General features: G+C 48.9%; 1 protein-coding gene and 1 long non-coding RNA gene across 22 annotated transcripts in view; one reads left to right on the plus strand and one right to left on the minus strand.

The window, feature by feature from the left end:
• Window positions 1–16,686, minus strand: part of LOC103350989 (uncharacterized) — a 53,781-nt gene extending 37,095 nt beyond the window's left edge. For 4 of the 10 annotated variants that reach the window (XR_011381404.1, XR_011381408.1, XR_011381406.1 and 1 more), the window contains exons 1-3: window positions 15,733–16,067; window positions 14,953–15,019; window positions 7,754–7,965 (exon numbers count right to left, since the gene is read on the minus strand). This is a non-coding gene — a long non-coding RNA (uncharacterized lncRNA). Of the gene's footprint in view, window positions 1–7,753; window positions 7,966–9,856; window positions 11,274–14,952; window positions 15,020–15,732; window positions 16,068–16,619 lie in introns of those variants that run through there. The other 6 variants (XR_011381407.1, XR_007909608.2, XR_011381405.1 and 3 more) reach the window with 5 other exon arrangements.
• Window positions 16,687–16,722: 36 nt separating this feature from the next.
• CD55 (CD55 molecule (Cromer blood group)) overlaps window positions 16,723–24,891 on the plus strand; it is a 29,246-nt gene continuing 21,077 nt past the window's right edge. For 6 of the 12 annotated variants that reach the window (XR_011381395.1, XM_051820506.2, XM_051820502.2 and 3 more), the window contains exons 1-5: window positions 16,724–16,936; window positions 17,482–17,667; window positions 20,187–20,378; window positions 21,264–21,363; window positions 23,430–23,515. Coding sequence is in view for 10 of the 12 variants with exons in the window: in XM_051820506.2 (XP_051676466.1) it covers window positions 16,837–16,936; window positions 17,482–17,667; window positions 20,187–20,378; window positions 21,264–21,363; window positions 23,430–23,515 (664 nt within the window). In the remaining 2 variants the exon portion in view is untranslated. Of the gene's footprint in view, window positions 16,937–17,481; window positions 17,668–20,186; window positions 20,379–21,263; window positions 21,364–23,429; window positions 23,516–24,891 lie in introns of all 12 variants that reach the window. The other 6 variants (XM_051820505.2, XM_070055220.1, XM_070055223.1 and 3 more) reach the window with 4 other exon arrangements.

Raw genomic sequence — 24,891 nt, forward strand, 5'->3', positions numbered from 1 at the left:
GATCTGGTGGCATAAACACATAATTGCAGATCTTGGTGAAGTGGAGTAAGAGAATATTGTACAAGGTGTGTGGTGGGAGGTCATGGAAGCTGTCATGAAGCTGACAGTATGTCATCTGAATTCTAAATTGAGAGCAGTCGGGCAGATCTGCATGGGAAAGGCGCTCTGTTACACACTCGGTTATGTGAGTCTGAAACTTAGCAAAGTTCCGCTGGAAGTCCATTTTGGGAGTCCGTGTCTAGGTGTTCACCAAGGCCACGAAAGGCGATGATGACCTGGAGAGGGGCCACAGCACACACAGCAGTCTGCAAAGCCGGAGATGAACTCCAGAGCACCCATGAAACAGACACAAACAAAATCTTTTTTTTTTCCCTTAAATTTCTTCCTGCTGCTTTGAAATTATCTTCACCAAGAAGAAAAAGAGAAAGCACTGTTTCCTGACAACACAAGGAGGATCGAAATGGACGCTCCTGCAGAGCATTGGAAAACGCAGCACCGTCATGGGCGAGAGGCCAGGAGGAAGAGGTGGAAAGCAGCCCCCATGCACTCCAGGTGGAGGCCGCCTGGAAGACACAGCCCCAGACTGCCAGACCGCCTGCTACTTCAGCACGAACTGTAAGCATGATGTTTTCCAGGGAATTCTGAGATCTCAAAAACCCTGCACACGAATTCCTCTACTCGACAAGTAGCACCTACTATGTACTGGGCCCTATTCTAGAATCAAAGATTTTAGAGTTAAAACAGAAGAATTCTCACTGGCTGAAGTTCACATGTAAGCATGAGGACATACACAATAAATAAAATTAATGAGTAAAAAATGCATACTCATAGTATGTTAGGTGGAGACGTAAGCATTGAAGAAATAGAAAACAACGGAGTAGGTTAGATAATGTTGGAGTGGGCCACGCTGTCAAAGACAGTGGCAAAGAAGAGCCCTTCTGAGAAAGAAGCACTTGAGTGGCAGCCTTGGGAAAGGAAAGAAATGAGGTTTACAGATATCTTTTCTCAAACAGGCCAGTGTAGCCAAGGCAGGAGGGCCAGGGAGTGAAGACGACAGGCGAGGGAAGCAGGATCCTGCAGGGTCCTGTTGGCCACCGTGAGATCTCAGCTTTCATCCTGGGGGAGGCAGGAAGCCTCTGGTGCTTTGAGCTGAGAGGTGACTGTGCCTGCTGTGCTGAGAACACCCAGAACAAGGCAGGAACAGCACACCCGACAGCAAGGCTCTACCACAGCAGTGAAGGCTGCTGGGATACCGCTGGAAGGGGTGCAGGCAGGGAGACACGGCCAGAGAGAGGGAGAGACAGAGATCTCCCACCTGCTGGTTCTCTCCCCAAATGGCCACAACGGCCAGGGCTGGGCCAGGCCGAAGCCAAGAGCCTCTTGCTGGTCTCCTGTGTGGGTGCAGCGGGGCCCAAACACCTGGGCCATCCTCCTCTGCTTTCCCAAGTGCATTAGCAGGGAGTTAGATCATAAGTGGAGCACCCAGGATTTGAACCAGTGAGGCAGGTGGCCACTTAACCAGCTACACCACAATGCTGGCCCCTAGGCTGTGATTAAAGATAGAGACAACAGTAGTGCTAACAGATCCAATACAGAATGTGAGAGAAAGGGCGATGTCAAAGAGGACCCACAGAATTTTTGGCCTGAGAGTCTGAGGCTGACATTGACCAGGACGGGGGAGACCATGATGGGGTGGGAGGGGGCAGTGAACAGAAAGAGCCCCTGTTTTTAGCAGCTGGGCTTGTAATGGCTGCTGGATCTCCAAGTGGAGACGTCCACTGGGGAATTTGAGACTTAGAATTCAGCAGAGCGATCCAGACTGGAGACCTAATTTGGAGAATCATGGCATTTAATTCGATAAAACTGGGTGTTAGCAGAGCAGCATCAGCAGAGAAGGGGGTAGGCGAAAGGACTGAGCACTTCGGCCCTGGGCTAGAATTTGAGGAGAGGAGCAAGAGTCAGCAAAGCCAACTGAAATTACACAGCCAGGAAATGCGGCGTCCAAGGGAAGAAAGTTCTTTCCATAGACGGAAGTGGCCAACGGGGTCCTACGCTGTTGCCAAGAAATGACTGTTTAACAACGTGAGGGTCATTGGTGACTACAGTGTGAGCCTTTTCAGGGAGGAATGGGTGTGGACAGAGCTTGACCGGAACAGATTCAAGGAAGAGAACAATCAGACGCAGCAAGGATACGCAAATCCTCAGAAGACGGCTCAGGGGCCTCGGGCACCCAAGAGGATTTCTGGTTTTTATCTGAAGGTCAGGTACATGGGTGCATATCTGTGTTTACAGAAAAAATCCAACTGAGAGAAAAAAACTGACAATGCAGCTAGGAAAGGAGAAAATAACTGAGGAATGTTCTAGACAGAGAAGACGGGATGGGATCCAGTGCCCTAGGAGCGGGACTGGCGCTTAGCCGATGTTCCAGACCCAGCCTCAACACAGTGTGTCCGCTCGTCCTGAAAATGCACTGGACGTTCTGGGGGCCCTTCCGCAGAAAAGGCTCCACGCACAACACACTGCATTTTGGATGGAAATGCAGAAACAATGGTGAAGCCGAAATCGACTTCAAATGGCATTGCTCCAGGTGCTTATCCCTCTGTCTAACCTTTTGCTTTGGTTCCATGAAGAACAGATAGCCACGCCGTTTCAGGTACTAGATCCAAACCACTGACATGCCTCTAACCCAGTGTGTCTGTCAAGTACACGCTGATACCATCACAGAAAAAGTATGATTTGGAAGCCCCTTCTGGAAACGTGGACTTCAGTCACGTATTTGAAAGGATGGAAACTTTCTTGAACAGCACTTCACGAGAAACGGAAACCCTGGTGCCTGGAGCACTGCCAGCACACGCGTGGTCCTTGGTAAGCCGTGTAGGTTGGCTCCGTGGAGCAGGAAGCTTCTGTGTGGGTACACACTCCCCTCCACACTGTGCCTGCAGGAATCACTGTGGCAAATGGCCAGCTACCCCCAGGCCCTGGGATTAAGTAGGCCGTGGGATAAGCAGTTACTGAATGAAAGAATTTAAATTAGTTCTGCCCACTGTCAGGAGCATTGCTGTCTCCATCCGAGCCTTCAATTAGCCTTTTCAGTCAAGAGAGTTTAGTAAGAAACAGGCGTAGAATCTACGTTAATTGGCTTTTAGGGGACAAGAGTTGATCCACGCCTTGCATTTTAAGTAGCATTGTTGGATGAGAGGATCCCTCTCCAAGCCATTTAAAAAGAAGGAGCTGACGCACAGCCTCACTCGCGAGATATTTCTGTCCAAGGGACACGGAATATTCCACCTCTGTTCTTTATTCTTCATTGCTATACCCAGTTTTTTCCAAGTTCCTAGCAGATGTTAAATAAATATTGGGTGATTAAAGTCTTTGTTCCCTAGGTGGCAATAGAAAGCATCACATAAAATGGTAAAGAAGGAATATACAAGAGTATGCAGTGACTGCTGGTTACAAGTGATGAGATGAATATTCAGGCTTATTTCTAATATTTCTAAAATGGTTTTAAAAATTACTTAAAGGTTTAAAGAGAAGAGAATGTCAAGAGTGGAGAAACTGTAGAGGCTGAATGGTTATTGATTAACAGAGTAGAAAGCTGAAACCTTGTTGTCCGCAGTCACCTGCTTACCCTGGAGAACTCAGAAGGGCACCAGGACCTCTGAAAATAGGATGCAGGACTGAACTGTAAAGAGGAGGATCAACTGAAAGTCTACGAAAAGCGGATACAGCTGCAGGAAACTCTGATACACAGAGCACTTAAGCGACTATGCCCTTGAACTTACCCTGCAAGGAGCAGGGAGCACGAAGTGGGAAAAGTCTAACACGAGCAGTTCCTGAGTCTGATGCCAGGGCGTGAAGGGAGCTGGGTAGGAAAGGCCATCCCTGGGAGCGGGACCCTTGTCCTCCTTTCCCACTAACACCCCAGGGTGTCAGCACTGACACTTACGTCTCCCTGTCCCACCTGAGGCAACACTTGAGAGATTTCTTTCTGGAGAAGCAGGTGGATCTAGAAGAAAAAACTTTCATATGATAACATATGGGGTTGCGCCCCATGCTGCCAGGCGCCCAACCCCATAAACCCACACTTAAGCCAATCAAGAATTCAGCCGAGATCATACCCAAGGAACTTGCAACGAGCTTTTTAGAGCCTCTTAAATATTAAAGGAGAGTAATGGGCCGTAATACACTTGAGAAAACCTGCATCATGGAAACACAGGCCATAACTACTGAACAAATTCAGGCAAAAAGGAACTCAGAAGATAAACAGACAAGGCATAGATGAAAACAGCCCATCAAGACAGAAAAAAAAGACCCCACAATATACCCTATATCATCAATATAATCAGATATAAAAAAGATATTCTTTGTATGATGAGAGAAGGACACTGTTTAAGAAGGAGAGTTTATTTAGAGAATAAGTAGAAGCTCATGGATATCTCATGGACATTAAAAATACAGCAATAAAAACAGCTCTATGGAAAGGTGGAAGATACAATTGAGGAATACTAAAAAATAAATGAGAGATGAAAAATAGGAGATACAAAGTTTAGAGAGCTCATAGGAGCTATAGAGCTGACAGTCTTATGAATTAGAGTTCTAGGAAGAGAACACAGAAATTATAAAAGAATATAAGACTACTTCTCAAAACTGGAAGACATGAATTTCTAGATGGAATAGTCCAGCACAGTGAGAGAAATAACGTTAACACAAGGCACACTGTGATCAAATTTTAGAGTTCCAAGATTAAAGAGAAGAAATAAAAATAATTTTTAATCTTCTAGAGAATAAAAGAACAGAGTAAGAATGACATCCAAAAGTTAAAATCTGAAAATAGAAGACAGTGAAGAAATGCGTTCCAAATTCTAGGGAAAAGTGTTTCAAATTTGATCTTATAAGCCTATACCAGGGTGGGTATTGTGGCACAGCAGAGTAAGCCATGCTTGGGATACCCACATCCCATCTGATCCAACTTCTTGCTCATGTACATCCTAGGAGGTAGCAGGTGATGGCTCAAGTACTTGGATCCCTGGCATCCACACGGAAGACTGGATGGAGTTCTAGGCTCCTAGCTTTTCCTTGGCCCAGCCTTGGCTGTTGTGGGCATTTAGGGAGTGACCCAGTAGATGGAAGATCTTTCTGCCTCCCTCTCTGTCTCTGTCATGATTCCTTTCAAATAAATAGACATTAAGAAATAAATAAAAATATATGCTCCTTTTCTCGAGAAAGTTATTACAGAACATGCCTTATTAAAATGAGAGGAAACAAAAGAAAAGGGAGACAAAGATCCAAGAAGCAGGGACTCCATCAACAATAACTAAAGAGGCAGAGGCAATTATGAGGATGATGGTATTAGTAAGTGCCAGAAGGACAGAAGTTCAGATTGACGGAAGACAAGATGTTTGCGCCCCAGGAAGAAGTAAACGATGGAACTCATAGTTCACTTGATGTCTCTGACCACCTTTTAAGGTATTGTGTGGTCCTGTGCAGAGTCGCTGAAAGGTACAAAGAAAAACCAAGCAAACAATTAAATGAGGAAATTCTCAACTTGAAGAAATATTAACAAAAAATTAGCACAAAAAAGGAAATTTCACAGTGCCCACATGCTAGTTTGTATATGTATGTTTGGTACTAATAGTATATATCTTGGATGCTAATTTTCTTGGATGCTAATTTATAAATGATAATACAACTCTATTGGGAGCATGAGGAAGAGAGATGGGATGTATGCATTGGAGGTGGAAGTGGAAGAGAGTTAAATTCTAATCTCCCATAACAGAAGTCAACAGAAAATAGATAAAACTGATTAAAAAAAAAAAAAAGACACCAAGAATAGAGCTATTAAAGTATAGACCTGAAGATACAGTGGAAAATTCCTTTCATCAAAGCAGCCAACAAAAAGCAGCAGCCATGCCTCTGTGCTACCCCACGGCTGTGGGCCTCAACAAAGGTCACTAGGTGACTGAGAAAAGTGAGCAAGCTCACCAAGTTCCTGCATGACACGATCACGGAGGTTTTGACCCATACAGCACCTTGCCACAGAGCTGCTCAAGCTCTTCCAGGACAAACAGGCCCTCAAATCCATGAAGGAAAAAACAGGGGGCCTGGCATGGTGATGCAGGGGGTTAAGCCACTGCCTGCAGTGCTGGCGTCCCATAGAGCACAGGTTCACATTCCAGCTGCTCCACTTCCAAATCCAGCTCCCTGCTAATGGGTCAGGGAAAGCAGCAGAAGATGACTCAAGTACTTGGTTCCCTGCTACCCACATGGGAGACCCGGATGCAGTTCCAGGCTCCTGGCTTCTGTTTGGCTCAGACAGGGCTGTTGAGGCCATTTGGGGGATAAACCAGCAGAAGGAAGATATCTTTCTGTCTCTTCGTCTCTCCAACCCTGCCTTTCAAATAAATAAATATTAAAAAAAATAAAATAAAAAGGAAGGAAGGGAGGGAGGGAGGGGAGGAAGGGAGGGAAGACAGAAAGGGTGGAGACATCCCAGGGAAGAAGTGGGAAGAGCTAAGTAAGGTCCCTGCTGTTATTAAGAAAGTGGCTCCCAAGGACTGAGCCTCTCCCCTCGCATAGTAACCCTCCGTGTCCCTCACCAAAAACAAGCAAACAAGCAATACTGAAAATTGCCTCCTGGGTCAGGGAAATACTGTTTCACGTCTTCGAAGTAACTACTAGTACTACTCACATTGCCCGCACATGAACACACACACACACAACCTAAGACTCAAAAACCACACCTAACACCATATGGGAAAAGAATTACTGTGAATATTTAGTAAAATAATGTATGAACATCACAGAACACGGTGGTGATACACCACAGAATATGAGTAAGTTCCCCATGATTTGCCAGTTTGTGATACCACATCTTTTCTTATCTTTCTCTAATAAAATTTCTATCAAGTGTTGTGGAAGATATAAAGAAATATCAAACATATTCCTTAGTTTCTGATAACAGCTATGACAGCTGAGGTTTAATTGGCATTAAGTGCACATGAGGGACTGTTCTAAGTTCCTATCTCAAGTCTATGAACTAGATCTTATTGTCTCAGTCTTATGAATGAGAAAACTGAGGCTCATAAAATGAAGTAGCTTGACCAAGACTTGGAGGCAGAATTCAAACCCAAACAGAAGGCCTGAGCGTCTGTGCTGCTGTCCCCTGAGTCAAACTGCTTTATGTTCAGGAGGAGAAACAAAACATTTAAGACACACCTCAACATAAAACTAGGAAGACACCGCAAACGCATGCAAGCATACATCAGGGAAAATCAGTGCTTCGCTGACCTCAGAAGCAAGTGAGAGCCCTGTAGGCTGATGGCAAAGGAAGCACTTACTTGGCCAAGGTGGGGCCAGGCATTCCCCAGGACTGTGTCAGGAAGCACAGGTGGTAAACCGTAGCAGGTCAGAGATCAGCGAGCAAGGTGATTTTATCAGTTCTTAGGAAGCTGAGTTCATTAAAAATGAGATCAGGCAGAGCAAGGCAGGCAATGTCTCATATCAAACTATAAAGAGCCATGAAAGTAGGCTAAGCAGCTTGGACTTTATCTGTGGAAAATCATCACTGAGCACATGAGCGTTTAACCCAGACACATAATCAGTTGATAGAAGAACAATGGTGTCTTGTGACAGGTCCATCTAGATGCAATAGAACAAGATCTCCAACCAGACTTGGGTGAATGAGGGTGGGAGGAGGGCTGGATCGTGGATGGGAAGCCATCCCCCCTCCCTGCCCCTTCCTCCCAGGACTTACAAAATGCAGGTGAATTTCACCTTCTTTACCAAGGATATTAAGTGGGATTTCAGTTGCCATGGTTCCAGTGTCCCCACCAAAGCTCAGGTTGAAATTTAATCCCCACTGCGAGGTACTAAGGGGTGGGATGATGAGTTCCTGAGGATCCTGCCCTCAAGCATGATGAGCCCAGCCCTGGGTTAACAGGTCCATGGGTCATCTCCAGAGCAGATCTGTAATAAAAGTAAATAAAAGTAAATAGTAACACCATTCCTTTTAGGCTACGATGATTTCATATCCAAGGTAACACTACTTAAAACTCAGAGAAAAAGTGCGTTGGCTGTGCTATCTTTGATAGAATGACCCAGTTGGTTCTGTAACCAAAGCCCACCAGTTACACAACTGAAACCCTTTGATTCCATTTATAATTTTTATGCAACTTCATTGAGGCATAATTTACATAGAACAAATGGAAATATTTACTGTGTGACTGCACTTTGGTATTTGCAGGGGATTGGTTCTAGGACCCTCTGGGATATCAGAACCTGCAGATGTTTAGTCGGTCCACTGGTTAAGATGCTGTGTTCCACACTGGAGTGCCTGGGTGCAATTCCTGGCTCCAGCTCCTGACTTTAGCTTCCTGCCAATGTAGACCCTGGGAAGCAGTGGTGATGGCTCAAGAAACTGGGTTCTGTCACCAGCCTGGGAGACCTGGATTGAGTTTCTGGCTACTGGCTGTAGCCCTGACCCAGCAGCCCTAGCCATTGTGGGTATTTGGGGAGAGACAGTGGATAAATAATTTTCTCTTTCTCAAAAAGATTTTTTAAAAAATGTAAGTCCCTTATATAAAATGGCGTAGCATTTGCATTAACCTACCCATATCCTACTGTGTACTTTAAACTATGTCTCCGTTACTTATGATACCCAATGCAATGTAAATGCTGTGTAAGAAGCTGTTACATGTGTTAGTGAAAAAAAGCAAGAAAAGTCTGTACATGTTCAGTACAGTATTTCCAACCCATGCATGAGGAACCTGCAAATAAGCAGGGCCAAACGTATTCGGTCTGATGAGTTTGGGCAAATGCATACACCAGATAACCATTATCCCAGTCAATGTACAGAATACTTTTGTTCTCCCAAAATGGTCCTTCTTCAGTCAACTCTCCTACCTCTTCCCCCTCCAAATAGCCATTAATTTGATTTCTATCACTGTCAATTAATGTTGCTTCTTCTAGATAGAACATCACACATGGGGTCACACGGTACGTAACTTCAGTGTCTAATTTCCTTTGTCAGCATGTTTTTCAGACTCATTCCTGTTGTTTGCCATTAACTTGTTCCTTTTTAATGCCAAGCAGCCACCCGTTGCATGAAAGTAAGTCCCACAAGTCAGCTGTTGGTGAACTGCTTTCAGTTTGCGGCTACAATGCGCATTTACACGCGACTCTGGTGTGCACTTCTGTTTTTCCTTTTTTTTTTTTTTTTTTTTTTTGACAGGCAGAGTGGACAGTGAGAGAGAGAGAGACAGAGAGAAAGGTCTTCCTTTGCCGTTGGTTTACCCTCTCCAATGGCCGCCGCGGCCGGCGCGCTGCAGCCCACGCACCACGCTGATCTGATGGCAGGAGCCAGGTGCTTCTCCTGGTCTCCCATAGGGCACTTGGGCATCCTCCACTGAACTCCCGGGCCACAGCAGAGAGCCGGCCTGGAAGAGGGGCAACCGGGACAGAATCCGGAGCCCCGACCGGGACTAGAACCCGGGGTGCCGGCACCGCAAGGCGGAGGATTAGCCTAGTGAGCCTCGGCGCCAGCCTGCACTTCTGTTTATTTTCCCTGGGTCCATGCTTAGAAATGGTATTTCCGGGTCCTAGCATATGTATCCATTAACCTTCATAAGTAGGTGCCAGAGTTGTTTCCAAAGTGGCTGTTTTCCTTACAGACTCTGACACAAAAATCCCCGACGTGATTGCCACAGCCAGGCAATACGGAGTGAGTGACAGTGAGGAGGCCCTGCGCTCTGGAAGCCAGGCAGGGGCAGGAAAGGACAGATGCAGACCTGAGAAGGCGTGGTGTTTGATGGGGCCTGCAGGGAAGACACACGATTACTGTTTGCCGGAGGTAAATTACCTTCCTCCCAGCACACCACTGGCTGTAGGAGACAGGATGATGCGTCCTGGGGAAATGCTCGCCATTTAGTTAATGGCTTTTGGTTGACAACTGAAAGAAAAGTACCAGGAAAATACCCACTAATGAATTCTTCTGAGAAATATCCAGGAACATTTCACTTTTCTTATGCATCAAAAGATACAATACACATAAGGGGAGGAGCAGAATTGTAAAGCCACCCACATCTGGGTTCAAGCCACATTGGCTTTAGCATCTGTATTGTTTGCTTCATCTTCCGACGTCTGTTTCGTCACGTGAAAATGGATGGAACAGTGGCTTACAAGGCATGGCTGTGATAGCTAACCCAACAAGTCCCACATTTTCAATTCTGCAGATATGGCCAACAAAATTGACACAGGTGTGAAGTTACCATTAACGGGTAAATTTACTGCTCAATTTAAATGTCCATAGGTGTCCTATATATAGGATGGTGGGACACAGCAGGTTAATTCAGGTTAGGACTCAAAATGAGAGTGGCACATGGGTGATCCCTAAACGGAAATTCTTCCCTGCCTCTCCCCTCGCAATTCGAATGAGCTCAGACTGCAAATCGGCTTCTTCACTTGCATGATCATAAATCAGGGCAAACAAAGCAGATGGGACTTCAGTGGAGGTAGGGAAAGAGTCCAATGTTTAAATAATTCTGAGTCTTTGCAAATGACCTAAACTTAGCCAAAAAAAACGAACTGCACTGGGTGGAGAAAGAAGAAAAACAGCTAGATGATCTCAGCTCTGTTAGTATCTCATTTGAACATTTTCCTTCTTTTACAGATGTTTCAGGCACATGTGTATCATGGCACACTCTTGGTATGGATTATATGAAAAGTGGGCCAGTCCAAGCATATGAAATAAATGTTCATCCATGTCAGTCATTGATATTCAGTGCTGCTGCTATCTGTTGGGCAACAGTGGTATTTGTTGGGACCAGCCACGAGCCAAATGCTTTGCTTGCACAGTCTCCCTTACTGTTCACAAACCCTATGGGATAGGCAGTACTATCACACCTCTGGGGATAGAGGAAGCTGTGTCACCCAGCAGTTTGATACTGGGCTACACAGGAAGCAAGGGAACAACGGTGTCCGTACCGGGCCCCCCAAAGCATCTCCTATTACACCTTCACTCATGTACCCACACAGTCTTGCTTCTGCCTCTACGTCTACTTTGACAGCAAAAATTCACTGCAGTCTTAGAAAATGAAGGCTTTGTAGGCTGGCGCCGCGGCTCACTAGGCTAATCCTCCGCCTAGCGGCGCCGGCACACCGGGTTCTAGTCCCGGTCAGGGCGCCGGATTCTGTCCCGGTTGCCCCTCTTCCAGGCCAGCTCTCTGCTGTGGCCAGGGAGTGCAGTGGAGGATGGCCCAGGTGCTTGGGCCCTGCACCCCATGGGAGACCAGGAAAAGCACCTGGCTCCTGGCTCCTGCCATTGGATCAGTGTGGTGCGCCGACCGCAGCGCGCCGGCCGCGGCGGCCATTGGAGGGTGAACCAACGGCAAAGGAAGACCTTTCTCTCTGTCTCTCTCTCTCTCACTGTCCACTCTGCCTGTCAAAAAAATAAAAAATAAAACAAAACAAACAAAAAAAAGAAAATGAAGGCTTTGCAAAGAAACATTTGCTCACGTGAGTCAAGTTGCACTTGCATTTGGCTGCTCAGACCTTCTCACACACAGAGCAGCCAGATCCAGGTCAAGGTGCCCTTCCAGCAGGTGACAAAGGCACACGGCATTGGGGCCCTTTTAGTAAATATCGCTGAACCTTCACCTACTTAAAACAGAAAACCAAGCCTGATGGAACAAGGACAGAAGCCTCAGCCATTTCAGGTTCTTGTTCCCCCTGCCTTCTTTCAAGTTCAGCCTCACATCCTATACTGTTCCCCACCCCACCCCTTGCATTCTTCCCCGGGTTTGCAAGCCAGTGGGCCACACTTGAAGAACCAGTATGGAGAAGCTCATCTCCACCTACTGACCCCCACCCCCACCCCTAGCCCACCTAAGAGATTAAAGGGCCCAGTCTGCTGGGCTCTGAGCCTCTGCCATGTGTTCGGGATGTGAGCATGACGGCAGATGATCGACCTGTGCAGTTTATTTTCCCTGAATAAATTCGGTCTGGCTGCGAGTTCATATTCTGTCTCCTCTCTGTTCTACGCCCTTTTTCTTACTTTGTGGTGCCCCATGTGAGGCACCACAATCTGTACTCTTCCTTCCAGCTCCCGCTGCCTTCACTAACTCGTTGATTAGCAAGTTCTTGGCAAGTAAAACTCCTTTAGAAGAAACAGTAGTCTGGAGGCTGGCTCTGTGGCGCAGTGGGTTAATGCCCTGGCCTGAAAGGCCAGCATCCCATATGGGTGCCAGTTCTAGTCCAGGCTGTTCCTCTTCTGATCCAGCTCTCTGCTGTGGCCTGGGAAAGCAGTAGAAGATGGCCCAAGCCCTTGGGCCCCTGCACCTGCATGGAGATCCAGAAAAGCTCCTGGCTCCTGGCTCCGGATCGGAGCAGCTCCGGCTATTGTGGCCAATTGGGGAGTGAACCAGCAGAAGGAAGACCTCTCTCTCTCTCTCTGCCTCTCCTCTCTCTGTATAACTCTTTCAAATAAATAAATAAATCTTTAAAAAAAATAAGAAATAGTAGTCTGCTTGATGTTTCCATTGATTTTTACAAAATGCACTTCACAAATTCTGCAAAGCTGTACTTGCAGCTGCATGACAAAAATACCTAAACACAAGGTTTCTGCTTTTTCTTGGCTTTTTAGGTGGGGAATGGTTCCTTGGGTGAGGAGCTGACCGAGTACTAAATGAGCAGGGTTTGCAAAACAGCAATGGCTGGGCCATCAACAGAGGCATCCAGGTGTCCAGGCCCTGCTGTGTCCTCATAAGCCTTGTGGTTTGGGGCTCCTTACTTAACGCCCCTCAACACCAGCCGCCCCACAAGGGGGGCCGTGCCATCTGGCTGGTCCTCGGCTTCCAGGAAGCTGGCTGTCTCCTCCCTCTGCCGCTTTCTCTACCTCGGTTTCCGGTGACAGCCCGGGGCCCCTGCTCTGTTCCGTTTCCTGGCCTTCAGCTTCGCCTGCATCCCTCCCCAGCTGGGTCCTGCCTGCCCAGACACTGTACCAACACATTTTACATGCAACACACATAAAGCCAAACCTGTTCTTTCTTTCCTAAAAGAAGGCATTCCTCACCGTGGAGTGGCCAGTTCTTTGACATAGGGCCCCTTATCTCAGACGACAAATTTCTGAGTCATCTTCCACCCTTGTTTTTCTTTCTCTTTATCTAATCAGTACCCAAGACCTTTGGTTCTTCCCTTGAGGTTTCTTGGATCAGAGCAGACATGAAACCCCTCCCCCCCAACACACACAATATTTGGACCAAGGTTTTTTGTCAGAGTAGTAGGACTGTTCTGTTAAAACTAAAATGAAACACACTTCTGCTCTCTAACTTTCAACACCTGGACTAGTGTGCAGTCAGCTAGGCTGGGTCTTGGCTCACCGGGTCACTCCCATTTCAGCATCCGGTAGGCAACATCTAAAGTGGGCCTGGCTCTAAGCCTCTTTCCAGCCTGCCTTGTTGCTTCCTCCATTGCCCCAGTGCAGTACCCCTCACCCTGCCTGAACTAAACTATCTTGGGCATCGCCCCAAGCTTTGCTGACCTCACACCTTTGCCCACACCATCCTTAACCTCTTCCCATGTTTCCTGCCCTATTGCGTTGATACTCAGGTCAGATTTCGCACAATCGCTGGGCCACTAGTCTCCGCCATCCCAACTGTCATGTTCCTTTTCTCCCTCCTGAACCCCTGCACAGCTACAGCTGTGCCACTTTCAAAGCATTTATCACATAGAAACCTCCTTCTAAGTGATGGATGACATTTTCTCAGTCTACTTCTGAGTACTAAGCAGTCCCCAACTCATTAAACACTGTGACCACTTAGTCACCGTTTACCTAGAAGTTGGAATTAGCCTGTGTGTGAGAGGGGCCTAAGGAAAACAAAGCACCTGTGGAGAGGAATGCAGCGCCTCCACAGCTTACCCCACACAGGCCTCCTCACACCCCAGCAGCTTCAGAGGTGGGCCCAGCCTCCCCCCAAGGGAGGGGGATCTTCTGTCTGGTAACACTGGGCAAGAAAACCTTGCAAGGAACTTTACCCATCTCACACTCAGCAAGCCCTTTGTCCAGAAGAGGGAGGAGGGGAAGGAGAAACAGCGGGAAGAAGCAGGCCTTAATAGACCCTAGTCTAAATGTCAAGTGGGCACCCCCCCATTCCTCCTGGGGAGGGGCCCATCCACACTGACGGGGGTCCCGCCCCATTAAACCCTGCCACTTGCTTCCCACTCCTCCGTCTCACGGCTGAATTCTGCCTTGCACAAGGACAGGGACATCTCTGGTAACCACTGTGTGGTTCTTGGGACAAGGCTGACAACTGTGTTCTCTTGCTCTACCAAAATCACAGACCCGTTTTTCCACTATCCTTGTTGTTTTGAATGTAACTACATACATTTATTGTTTTGAATCTGGAAAGCCCTGGAGAGGCTATTTTAGACCCAAATTCTTTTTGATCAACATGGAACTGAGACCTTGGAGAGTGCAGCGACACGGCTGAGATAGCATACCCAGCTTTTGATAGATCAAGGCTCATAAAGGCTCCGAGCCGCCTCTCAGAACCCTGGGTTCCTGAATGACTTCCAATTCTCTCTCCCCAAAAAGACTTTAGAAGCCAGCGTCGTGGTGTAGGGGTTTGAGTCCTGGCTGTTCCAGTTCCAACCCAGCGCTCCGCTAACGTGCTGGGGAAAGCAGCAGAAGACGGCCCAAGAAGCTCCTGGCTCTGGACCAGCCCACCTCCAGCCTTCGTGGCTATCTGGGGAGTGACCCAACAGATGGAAGGTCTCTGTCTCTCCCTCTCTGTAACTCTGCCTTTCAAATAAATTAATTAAAAATAAATTTTTTGCTGATTCCAATACAACAGTGTAAGAGCAGACAAGGTTTTGGAACCAAAGTAGGTTTGGATTCTGGCCTGGACCCTTATCGTCTACGCTGTTCTGGTAAGTCCATCTGTCCATCTGCTTCCTCACCTGTAAAACGCAGCTGTGTTGGTGAAATGGAACCTTCAGGAAGCAACTGGAACAAAACCCACAGAGGCTACAACACAGGACAGGCTTTCTGAAGTCACAAACGTGCAGAGTCGACTTTTCTTAATAATGCTGATTTTCTTCTAGAGCCCTCTGCAAACTGCATAAATGCACCATGCCCATCTGTTTCTCCCTCCCTCCTCTCAGAATGCTGTAATCCCTTGGGTGGCTGTTGAGTGCTACTTAAAAGTCCACCCAATTATTTCTCATAAAAGTTTTGTTTGGAAAACAGAATACCGAAAACGAAGTATTTTGGAAGGTGAACGCTTAGAGCATTGAGTGAAGCCAAGTTGGGTGGCAGAGATAATTTTTTTCCGATGCTTTGCTGAGCTCATTGTTTTTCTCGGATAAAAAGCTGCAGCAGACACTGAACACTGAGCCAGACCTGTGTTGAGGCCTCTGACAGTGCCATAACTGGCCTTGACCTTCAGCTCTGTACCTCCTTGCCTTTCACAGCCTTTCTCTGAGCCCAGGCAGCAGTGGAGACCACCTGTCTAAAACCACATGGCCAGGGGAGAGGTGGTAAAGGCCCTGGGAGGCGCTACTAAAGCAGTACTAGCCCTGACAACGTGTGCTTTTCTATCAAATATGGTGGAGGGAGTAAGAAATTTTAATATTGAATACGAGGGTTACACCAGGTGGTTTGAAAAGTCTGCCCCTGGGCTTGCGCTGTGCTGCAGTGGGTAAAGCATCCACCGGCCACACAGCATCCTATACGCGCACCTGTCTTGAGTCCTGGCTGCTCCACTTCCGATCCAGCTGCCTGCTAAAGGCCTGGGCAAGCAGCGGAAGATGGCCCAAGGGCTTAGACTGCTGTCACCCAGACGGCAGACCCAGAAGCTTCTGGCTCCTGACCCAGCCGCTGCAGTGTGGCCATCTGGGGAGTGAATCAGCAGATGGAAGACCTTTCTCTCTCTCTCCCCCTGTGACTGTGTTTAAATAAAATTTTAAAAAGAAAAAAAGCAAAGCCTGCCCTCCACCATGACCTCTCCTCTGGAACGTTCTAAGCCGGTGAGGCTTTACTAGAAGCTTATGCAGTTCCTTTCCTGGAATCCGTGCACCACTGTTTCCCGCACTGGGCAACCAGGGCTGGGCCCAGCCCACTGAGCCCTAAGAAAACACTGCTGCTGAAAACTTATTTTCTCCCTGATGCATCCTAAAGCAACCACCGCAGGGCCCCCAGAGCGCTCAGGAAAGCACACCGAGGCAGGATGGCGACAAGACCCCAGCGGCACACACAGCGCCTAAGGGCGCAGGAGACCTGCGCAGGCCGCGGCCGCCGGACCCTCAGCACCGAAGGGAGCCGCGCCCAAGGGGCCCTGTGCCCGCCGCGGCCTCCAGCGCTTCTCCGCCCCGCCTTCCCGCCCCCAGCCCCGGCGGTACCCCCGGGCCGGACCAGAACCACAGAACCACCCCAACGTGGAACCCCGGGGCCGTCCTAGCGGAGGGGGAGCCGCCGCGCCGCTCGCTGAACCTGCTTTTCAGAAACCCGCCAGGGAGCATGCGCGGCCTCCCTGCCGCGCCGTGACACCCCCCACCCCCCACCCCCGGGCCCCGGCCCCCGGCCCCCGGCCCCCGGCCCCCAGTTTACTAGCAAAGCACATATTTACGTTTCCGGCCACAGCGGAAGGGAAGCGCCCCTCCGGCCGGCCCCCACCCAGCCGCGGGCTCCGCTCCGCCCCGCCCCGCCGTGACGCGGCCCCGGCCCCGCCCCGGGCGCGCCATGAACTCCCGCGGCCGCGGTGAGGGGCGCTGTCGAGGCCGCGCTGCCTGTCCCGCCGGCTTGGCCTCGCTGTCCACGCGGCGGAGTCGCGGCCCCTGCGCGCCATGAGCCCCGCGCGACCGAGCGTCCCCGCGGTGCTGCGCGTCCTTGGCGGGCGGCCCCTGCTGCTGCTGCTGCTGCTACTGAGCGCCCCGGCTGTGCGGGGTAAGTGGCGGCCTGGGCCGGGCCGGCGGGGCGGCGGCGGGGCAGCGCGGAGCACCTGAGGCTCCGGCTCCCCCGACAGGGTCCCGGGCGCAGGCTGAGGGTCCCTGCTGCTGACCGGCGCTCGGGCGGCCCGCGGGGCCGGGTCCCAGCCCGCACACGGGCTGCTAGGGACGGGCTGCTAGGGGACAGGGGTGGCGTTTGAGGTCTCCAAGGGCTGAGTTTCGGGAACAGCCAAACCTGGGGACCTCCGCAGCGAATTCTGGACCCCTACTCATCTCTCTGGGGGGGCCTGGTAGCCGCCCACTCTCCGCTCTCTGGGCTCTGAGCCCAGCGCGGTGCCCGCCGGCTGGGTGCACCTGCAGACGGCTTCTAAGACGCGCAAGGACTTTCTGAGACACTTTGGGGAGTGGTTTGTTTGGTTTTTTTTGGCTCCGGGTTTAGTGGTTGACAAGACGCGAGGCCCAGCGAGGTCTGGGGTTGCCGGTTCCGCCCTGGGAGGGCGGTGGGGCCGTTTGGCCGCAGCTCTGCGTTTCTGAACTCGCCAGGTGACTGCGGCCTGCCGCCGGACGTGCCCAATGCCCAGCCCGTGCTGGAAGGGCTTTCGCCTTTCCCCGTGCAGCACACGGTGAGGTACAAGTGTAATGAAGGTTTCGTGAAAGTTCCGGGCAAGCCAGACTCCGCCTTATGCCAGGAAAACAACCAGTGGTCAGAGGTGAAAGAATTCTGTAACCGTAAGTGCCTGCTTGCTTGTAGTGAGGTTGTGGGGAGGGCGTGCGTCTTGGCAAGGTTATTTTACACCTCTCGTTAGGCACTGCTGATTGATAGGTTTCCAGCCTTATTAAGTCCCAGGGACAGCCCCCTGGCCCTTCACACGCCAGCTAGTGGAAGGCAGCACTGAACCTGCCAGACAAACTCCCAGAGAAATTAAACAATGAGATCCGTTTAGGGAGTGCATTGTATATGAATATATTTGTCCATTACCTCAAGACACGTAGCCTAGGTGAAGTTTTCTTACATTTTAAGTAAGATTTAACCTAATGCAACTCTGACCAAAAAAAATGGCAATTTTTTTGCTTAAGGATTTTTTTTTTTTGGACCGGCAGAGTTAGAGAGAGAAAAGGAGGGAGAGATCTTCTACCTGCTGATTCACTCTCCAAATGGCCCCAGCTGCCAGGACTTTGCCAAGCCAAAACCAGGAGCCAAGAGTTTTATCAGGTTCCCCACGTGGGTGCAGGGGCCCAAGCATTTGGCTCATCTCTGCTGCCTTCCCAGGCGCATTAGCAGGGAGCTGGATTGGAAGTGGAGCAGCCAGGACATGAACTGCCCATATGGGATGCTGGCGCTGCAGGCGTTGGTCTAACCCAGGGCACCACAGCACCGGCCCCTGGCATGGCGTGTTGAAAAGCTCTCTGTGTGTACTTCAGAATCTGTTAAGTGCAGAGAAATGCATCCTCAGGCGATTTCATCACTGTGTGGACATCGGAGAGACAAAGCTACGTGGTGTGGGCTGTATGCGGTGGCCCATGGCTGCCACGCTACACCAGGCCAGCATGCCCCTGTTCTGTGTACCCTGGGCAGTTGTAACACAGTGGGGTTTGTGTCAAACATACCTAACCCTATTTAAACATAGGAATGCAAGTGCTGGCAGGGCAGAGCCCTCCCCCTGGGCCAAGGGAGGTGGCGCTGGGTGAGTCAGCCCGGGAGTGGTGACTGTGGATCTCTGTACGTCACTGACACTGCCCGTGCACGGTGCGTTATCAGTGCCGTCTGCCCGGGCGATGCTGGAGTTATTGACGGATTTTACTCCATCGGAAATGAACTTCGGTGCTTTACTTGACAAACTTTCTAGTTATGGGCCCTTTTGTTATAACACTTAGCTTAAAATGCGAGCACCTTATGCGGCTGCCCAAAAATGTCCTCTTTAGAACCTGAACTCTGGGAGCTGCTTTTCTGTTTACAAATTTTTTTATGTATTTTCTTTTTGACTTTTATGATTGTAAAAAATGAAGGCATGACTGCATACGTTAGTGTAGGCCTTCGTGGGGTCAGGAGGTCGGGGCGCTCATGGAGCTGTCTTCTGTGGTGGACACTTCCCGAGGGACCTTCCTGAGGCCGTTTCACAGTGGAATACACCAATAAAGAACCAAATTCTATTAAGAGCCAATAACACAGTCATCTGGCATTATCCATGGTCAGTATTGCACACCCGTCACACTGGTTTCTGTGATGTGACTAGCCATACAGCTGGTTTGTTTCCACCGGCATACCGCAGACGTGTGGGTCATGGGTCACACTCCAGCCTCACAATGGCTGTGATGTCACCGGGGGACAGGAATTTCTCATCTCCGTTATAGTCATCGGAGTCCTGAGAGTCCTGGTTAGACAGCACTTGATAATTAAAGACAAAGATAAGAGTTCACGCTGCCTTGACACAGCTTGGATCAGCAGAAGGAACTACAGTGTTCACAGGAAATGTCACACATGCTTGGTGAAACCATTTGTGAAATAGGATTTCAGTTCGTTTTGTTTTTTAAGAAGGCAACAAGTGTATAGCCTATTACGTAGGCATCACGTTTCAGTTTATAATTCTTCCCCGTGTGTTGTTAGCTAATCCCCCAGACAACCCCAGGAGGTAGGTGGGGGCCGTCACCCTCATTTTGCGGCTGGGCTCCCGGAAGCTAAAGGACTTCCTGAAGATCAGAGCTGTCCTGCAGAAGTGGCAGCCTTCCGGGTACAAAGCCAGGGCCCCCTGCAGTGGACAGGGGGTCCCCAGAGTCACAGCTGCCTCGCTGCTGACAGTTTGTACACACTTCAGGCACTCTCCGCTCAGCCCACCCTTGTCCCAGTGCATTGTTGCAGGGGTTGAATGAGCGGGTATGAGTAAAACACAGAAGCATTGGGTAAATGTTAGCGATTGTTTCTGTCGTTGCCCCCAGGAGTGAGCAAATATTTCTCCTCCTTTATCCCTGATCACATGGTGCTGGATAATTCCTTAGGGCAGATAAGGGAAGTATTTACGGAGGCCTGGCACTGTGCCAGGCAGTTTCAGTGGGTTTTGGTTGTTGAACAGTGGGGATTGGAATTTCTGCCCATTAAACCTGCTTCGCAGGCCTCTGGTGACTAGAAGTGGAAGTGCACCTGGGAGTGTGTTGATCACGGATCTCCGTGTAGACGCCAGGTGGGTGGGAGGGCATGTGTGGTGCAGACGAGGTCACACTGCTCTCCTTGTTGGCTTTCTCACTGCTTCCAGGCAGCTGCAATGACCCCCCCAGGCTGCTCTTTGCATCCCTTGAAAAGACTTACAGCAATCAGAACTACTTCCCAGTCGGCTCCACGGTGGACTACCAGTGCCGTCTGGGCTACAGAAGGGAACGCGACCTGTCCACAACACTCACTTGCCTTGACAATTTAGAATGGTCCAAACCTGCCGAGTTTTGTAAAAGTGAGTATGAGCCCAGCAAGCTTCCCCCCTTCTGGTGTGTGGAGGAAACAGCAGCTCTCCCGGCACTGGGGCAGGAACTCTGTGTTCTGTCATATTATTACTTAGCGATTTCTTGCTAAAAAATGTTTACCTATTTATATGAAAGGTGGGGTGTCAAAGAGAGGGGGGCGCCGAGAGAGATTTTCCATCTACCGGTTCACTCCCCAGATACCTGCAACAGCTTGGGCTGGGCCAGGCTGAAGCCAGGAACTAGAAACTGCACCCTGGCCTCCCACATGGGTAGCAAGAACCCAAGCACTTGAGCCGTCCTCTGCTACCTCCCTGGATCCGCATTAGCAGGAAGCTGGAACAGAAGCAGAGGTGGGCTCCATCCCCGGCACTCCAATATGGGAGGCAGATGTCCAAGCGTCAGCTTAGCCTGCTGTGCCACATCACTGCCCCTGGAATGATTCTTAGTAGAATCACTAGAGTCATTTTATCTGAAATCAGTCAAACCAAATATTTATATGATGGGAATACTTACAAGTTTTACATTTAATTCATTTGAGGTTATCTCAAATGACGCAAGCATTATTCTAAATATGTTGCTTTTTTGAAACATCATAAAATGAAGGTAGAATTAAAGTCTTTGGGTAAGAAATGTTAACAGTTCATGAATTTACATAAACCCGATCAAAATATTTCCCAGCTTCACTGAAATATCATTAACAAATAAGAATTGTATATAGCAGTATTTAAAATATGCAACATGATGTTGGATATACGTATACATGGTGAAGTGATTACCTCAGTCAGTCTCAGCAGCATATCTTCCACTCACGCAATGCCTTCTGTGGTGCGTGCCTGATAATTTAATGAAAAAAATTAATTTGTTTTCTCTTCTAGAAAGAGCATGTCCTAATCCTGGAGAGCTGCAAAATGGCAATGTCAAGATAGAAACTGACCTGTTATTTGGTTCCTTCATCTCCCTCTCATGTAACACAGGGTAAGTGTTGTCCAATTACAACTCTATACGATGAAGAAACAAATTAGTATTTAAGATGAGACTGTTAGATTCGTGACAGTGTTCACAAACTGGAAGCAAGCGCAACAAGCCTTATGCTCAGATTCTTAGATTTCAGCACCTAAGTGACTTAATATCATTTTTCTAAATGATTTATTTGAAAGGCAGAGTGACAGAGAGAGATCGGCCACCTGCTGGTTCTCTTCCCAAATGGCCACATTAGCTGGGGGTAGGCCAAGCTGAAGCCAGGAGCCAGGAGCTCCATCTGGGTCTTCCTCATGGGTAGCGGGGGCCAAGTACTTGGGCCATGATCCACTGCCTTCCCAGATGTGTTAGCAGGAGGCTGAGCCAGAAGTAAAACAGCCGGGATTGAAACCAGCAGTTCTCTGTGGGGTGCAGGCGTCAGAGACAGCAGCTCTGCCCGCTGCGCCACAGCACCCTCCCGTCAATATAAAATTGTAAATGTGATTCGGAAAGAAAAATTTGGACACATTTATGATACTGGCAGAAATAATAACCTTTAAAGTGTTCAATATGAAACCTGTCTTAAATTGACCTAAATAATGAATCTGCATGTGAGTTTTTCCATGTACAAACATGCTGTTAGGAAATATGGGCTAAAAACATTTATTCCTAATGTAAAAGTATTCTAAGATCTTTTAAAGTTCCCTATAAAGGGAAAAGGAAGTCAGTCATTGAAAACTTTACATTTATTTTCTTATCTAACATTTGCAAGTTCAATTATGCTTTCCTCTCATTCTTTCTCTCCCTCCCTCCCTTCCTTCTTTTCTCCTCTCACTTTCTCTCTCCCTCTCTGTGTTATCTGTTAGTTATAAAATAAAAATATCCAGCCGGCGCCACGGCTCACTAGGCTAATCCTCCGCCTTGTGGCGCCGGCACAACGGGTTCTAGTCCCGGTTGGGGCGCCAGATTCTGTCCCAGTTGCCCCTCTTCTAGGCCAGCTCTCTGCTGTGGCCAGGGAGTGCAGTGGAGGATGGCCCAAGTGCTTGGGTCCTGTACCCCATGGGAGACCAGGAGAAGTACCTGGCTCCTGCCATTGGATCAGCGCGGTGCGGCGGCCGCAGCGCGCCGGCCGAGGCGGCCATTGGAGGGTGAACCAACAGCAAAGGAAGACCTTTCTCTCTGTCTCTCTCACTATCCACTCTGCCTGTCCAAAAAAATAAATAAATAAATAAATAAAAAATAAAAATAAATAAAATAAAAATATCAGTATCAATTGTATCCTGTACTAAAAACAGATATTGATTGAGTCATTAATATAAAGTCTGGGAAATAGTTTGAATTCCTTAGCTTTTTTTTTTTTTTTTTGACAGGCAGAGTGGACAGTGAGAGAGAGAGACAGAAAGGTCTTCCTTTGCCGTTGGTTCACCCCCTCAATGGCCGCTGTGGCTGGCGCGCTGTGGCCGGCGCACCACGCCGATCCGAAGCCAGGAGCCAGGTGCTTCTCCTGGTCTCCCTTGGGTGCAGGGCCCAAGCACTTGGGCCATTCTCCACTGCCCTCCAGGGCCACAGCAGAGAGCTGGCCTGGAAGAGGGGCAACCGGGACAGAATCCGGCGCCCCGACCGGGACTAGAACCCCGGGTGCCGGTGCCGCAGGTGGAGGATTAGCCTATTGAGCCGCAGCGCCGGCCTGGATTCCTTATCAACATAAGTACGTTGTATTCTATGACGTTCATACAAACTCAGATATATAAAATACTCAGTCATCTATGTCCTTTAAGACTGATTCACAACACATAACGCTTTCTAGCATCCATGCCATGCAAATAAAGCATAGGCCACACCTTACACATTTTTACCCTTTGTATGTCACCTTTTTAAGCCTCATTGTTAAAACAAATAAATAAAAATAAAAATAAACTTCATTGTTTCTTTTCCTTTAAATTGTCACCCAGACTTTTATCACCTACTGATTGATCTCCACCTACAGGTGTAGTACATAGCTTAATGATACTCTGGAGAATTGGAGAAAGGTCGAAGATTTGTAAAGGTAGCTTAATTTTTTTTCTTTTCCCCTCTGGCTTTAGGTATAAATTGATTGGTGCATCTTCCATTTACTGTGTTGTTCAGGAAAATGGTGTTGGGTGGAGTGACCGGTTGCCACTGTGCCAAGGTAAGATTTCCAACAAAATGGAAGCTCTCGGGGTTGGTAGTGTCTTGGCTGACGGAAGCCCTTCTGAGGCGATGTTACTTCAGGTATTAGCTGTGGAGACAGACCAGTAAGCTTTTCTGAGCCTCGACATCTTTCACTACACAATGAGGATTTAAACAACAGCCAGCCCTGTGCTGTGCGTGGTCACTTATTACACCATTCCTTCTAACAGGCAGAGAAGCTAGATAGGGGTTCCCTACCCCCACCAGCTCGTAAGTTTTACGGAAGGAAGTACCGGTGCCCTGAGACTCCTTGTCCTGGAACACTCGGCAGTGGAAGGACTTAACCCAGGTCTCTTACTTCAAAGCCAGCATTTTCCCGAGAGCCAGGGTTGCTTACGTTTCCTCTCCTTGGGATAATAATTGTGAATGAGATAAAAATCTAGAACCGTTAGCAAGTGTGATCTGTCATCATCAGAGAGCTAAGGTTATGCAATGAAGAAGAAACGCCGTCTCTGGACTTAAGAGTCTTAACTTCCTCAAGGGTGACAGGGCACAGAAAAAATACCGCAAATGGATGAATCCCCTCGAATGTTGGAAGGCACTTCCAGAAGTTCATGAAAAATGGAATTAAAGATCATTTTGGTGCAAAAAATTTGAAAATGCAGGGCTAGTTTCTTCGTAACGCGCCCTTCTTAAGGGTTGCCTTTATTCCTCTCGTCCTCTTTGTACCTCCAGCTCAACACCTTTACGAATGATTTCTGAAAACCCTATCATCAAAATCATTGTTAGATGCCGTTCTGTTACCAGGAGCAGGAAACTAGACATTTAGTATAATTGATCCAGCGCTTATGTCCTGACACTGCATGGTGTGTGTGTGTGTGGGGTCTGCTGTTTGCAGACAGGTGGCTTCCGCCCAGGGGCCTACCCCTGCCACACCCATCCTCTGCCCTCTGCGTCTACGACCACACCTTCTCCCTAAGTTTTCATGGCTTCTGCACAGGCCTCCTTTCCTACTCCTGGTATCCGCTGTGGGCTGTTGTAAATGACACCAAATGAAAGCTGGAAAGCAAAGGGTGGTGGAACCGTATCCGGCTCTGGCCCAGGAAATGTGCCTGCGGTTTGGATAAGCAGCCCCCCTGGTCTGAGGCCAGAGTTTGCCTAAGCAGCCAGCAGCATCAGTGTCACACAACTGTGGACCCAGGCCTGTGTTCCAGCGTGGACGAGCTTCCACACTGCAGACCCACTCTGGCTCCTGCTTGCCCGGTCCAGGCCCTCGTCCCACTGTCGCTGTGGGGTCTCACTCTTCCTCGTGAAGGCGCTGAGGCCCACTCTGTCCTTCTTGGCTCTTATGCTCCACTTCAGCTCAGCGGCCATTGGCCTCTGCGTCCTGCAGCG

The sequence above is a fragment of the Oryctolagus cuniculus genome, chromosome 13 (genome assembly GCF_964237555.1).
Source record: "Oryctolagus cuniculus chromosome 13, mOryCun1.1, whole genome shotgun sequence".
Classification (NCBI taxonomy): Eukaryota; Metazoa; Chordata; class Mammalia; order Lagomorpha; family Leporidae; genus Oryctolagus; species Oryctolagus cuniculus.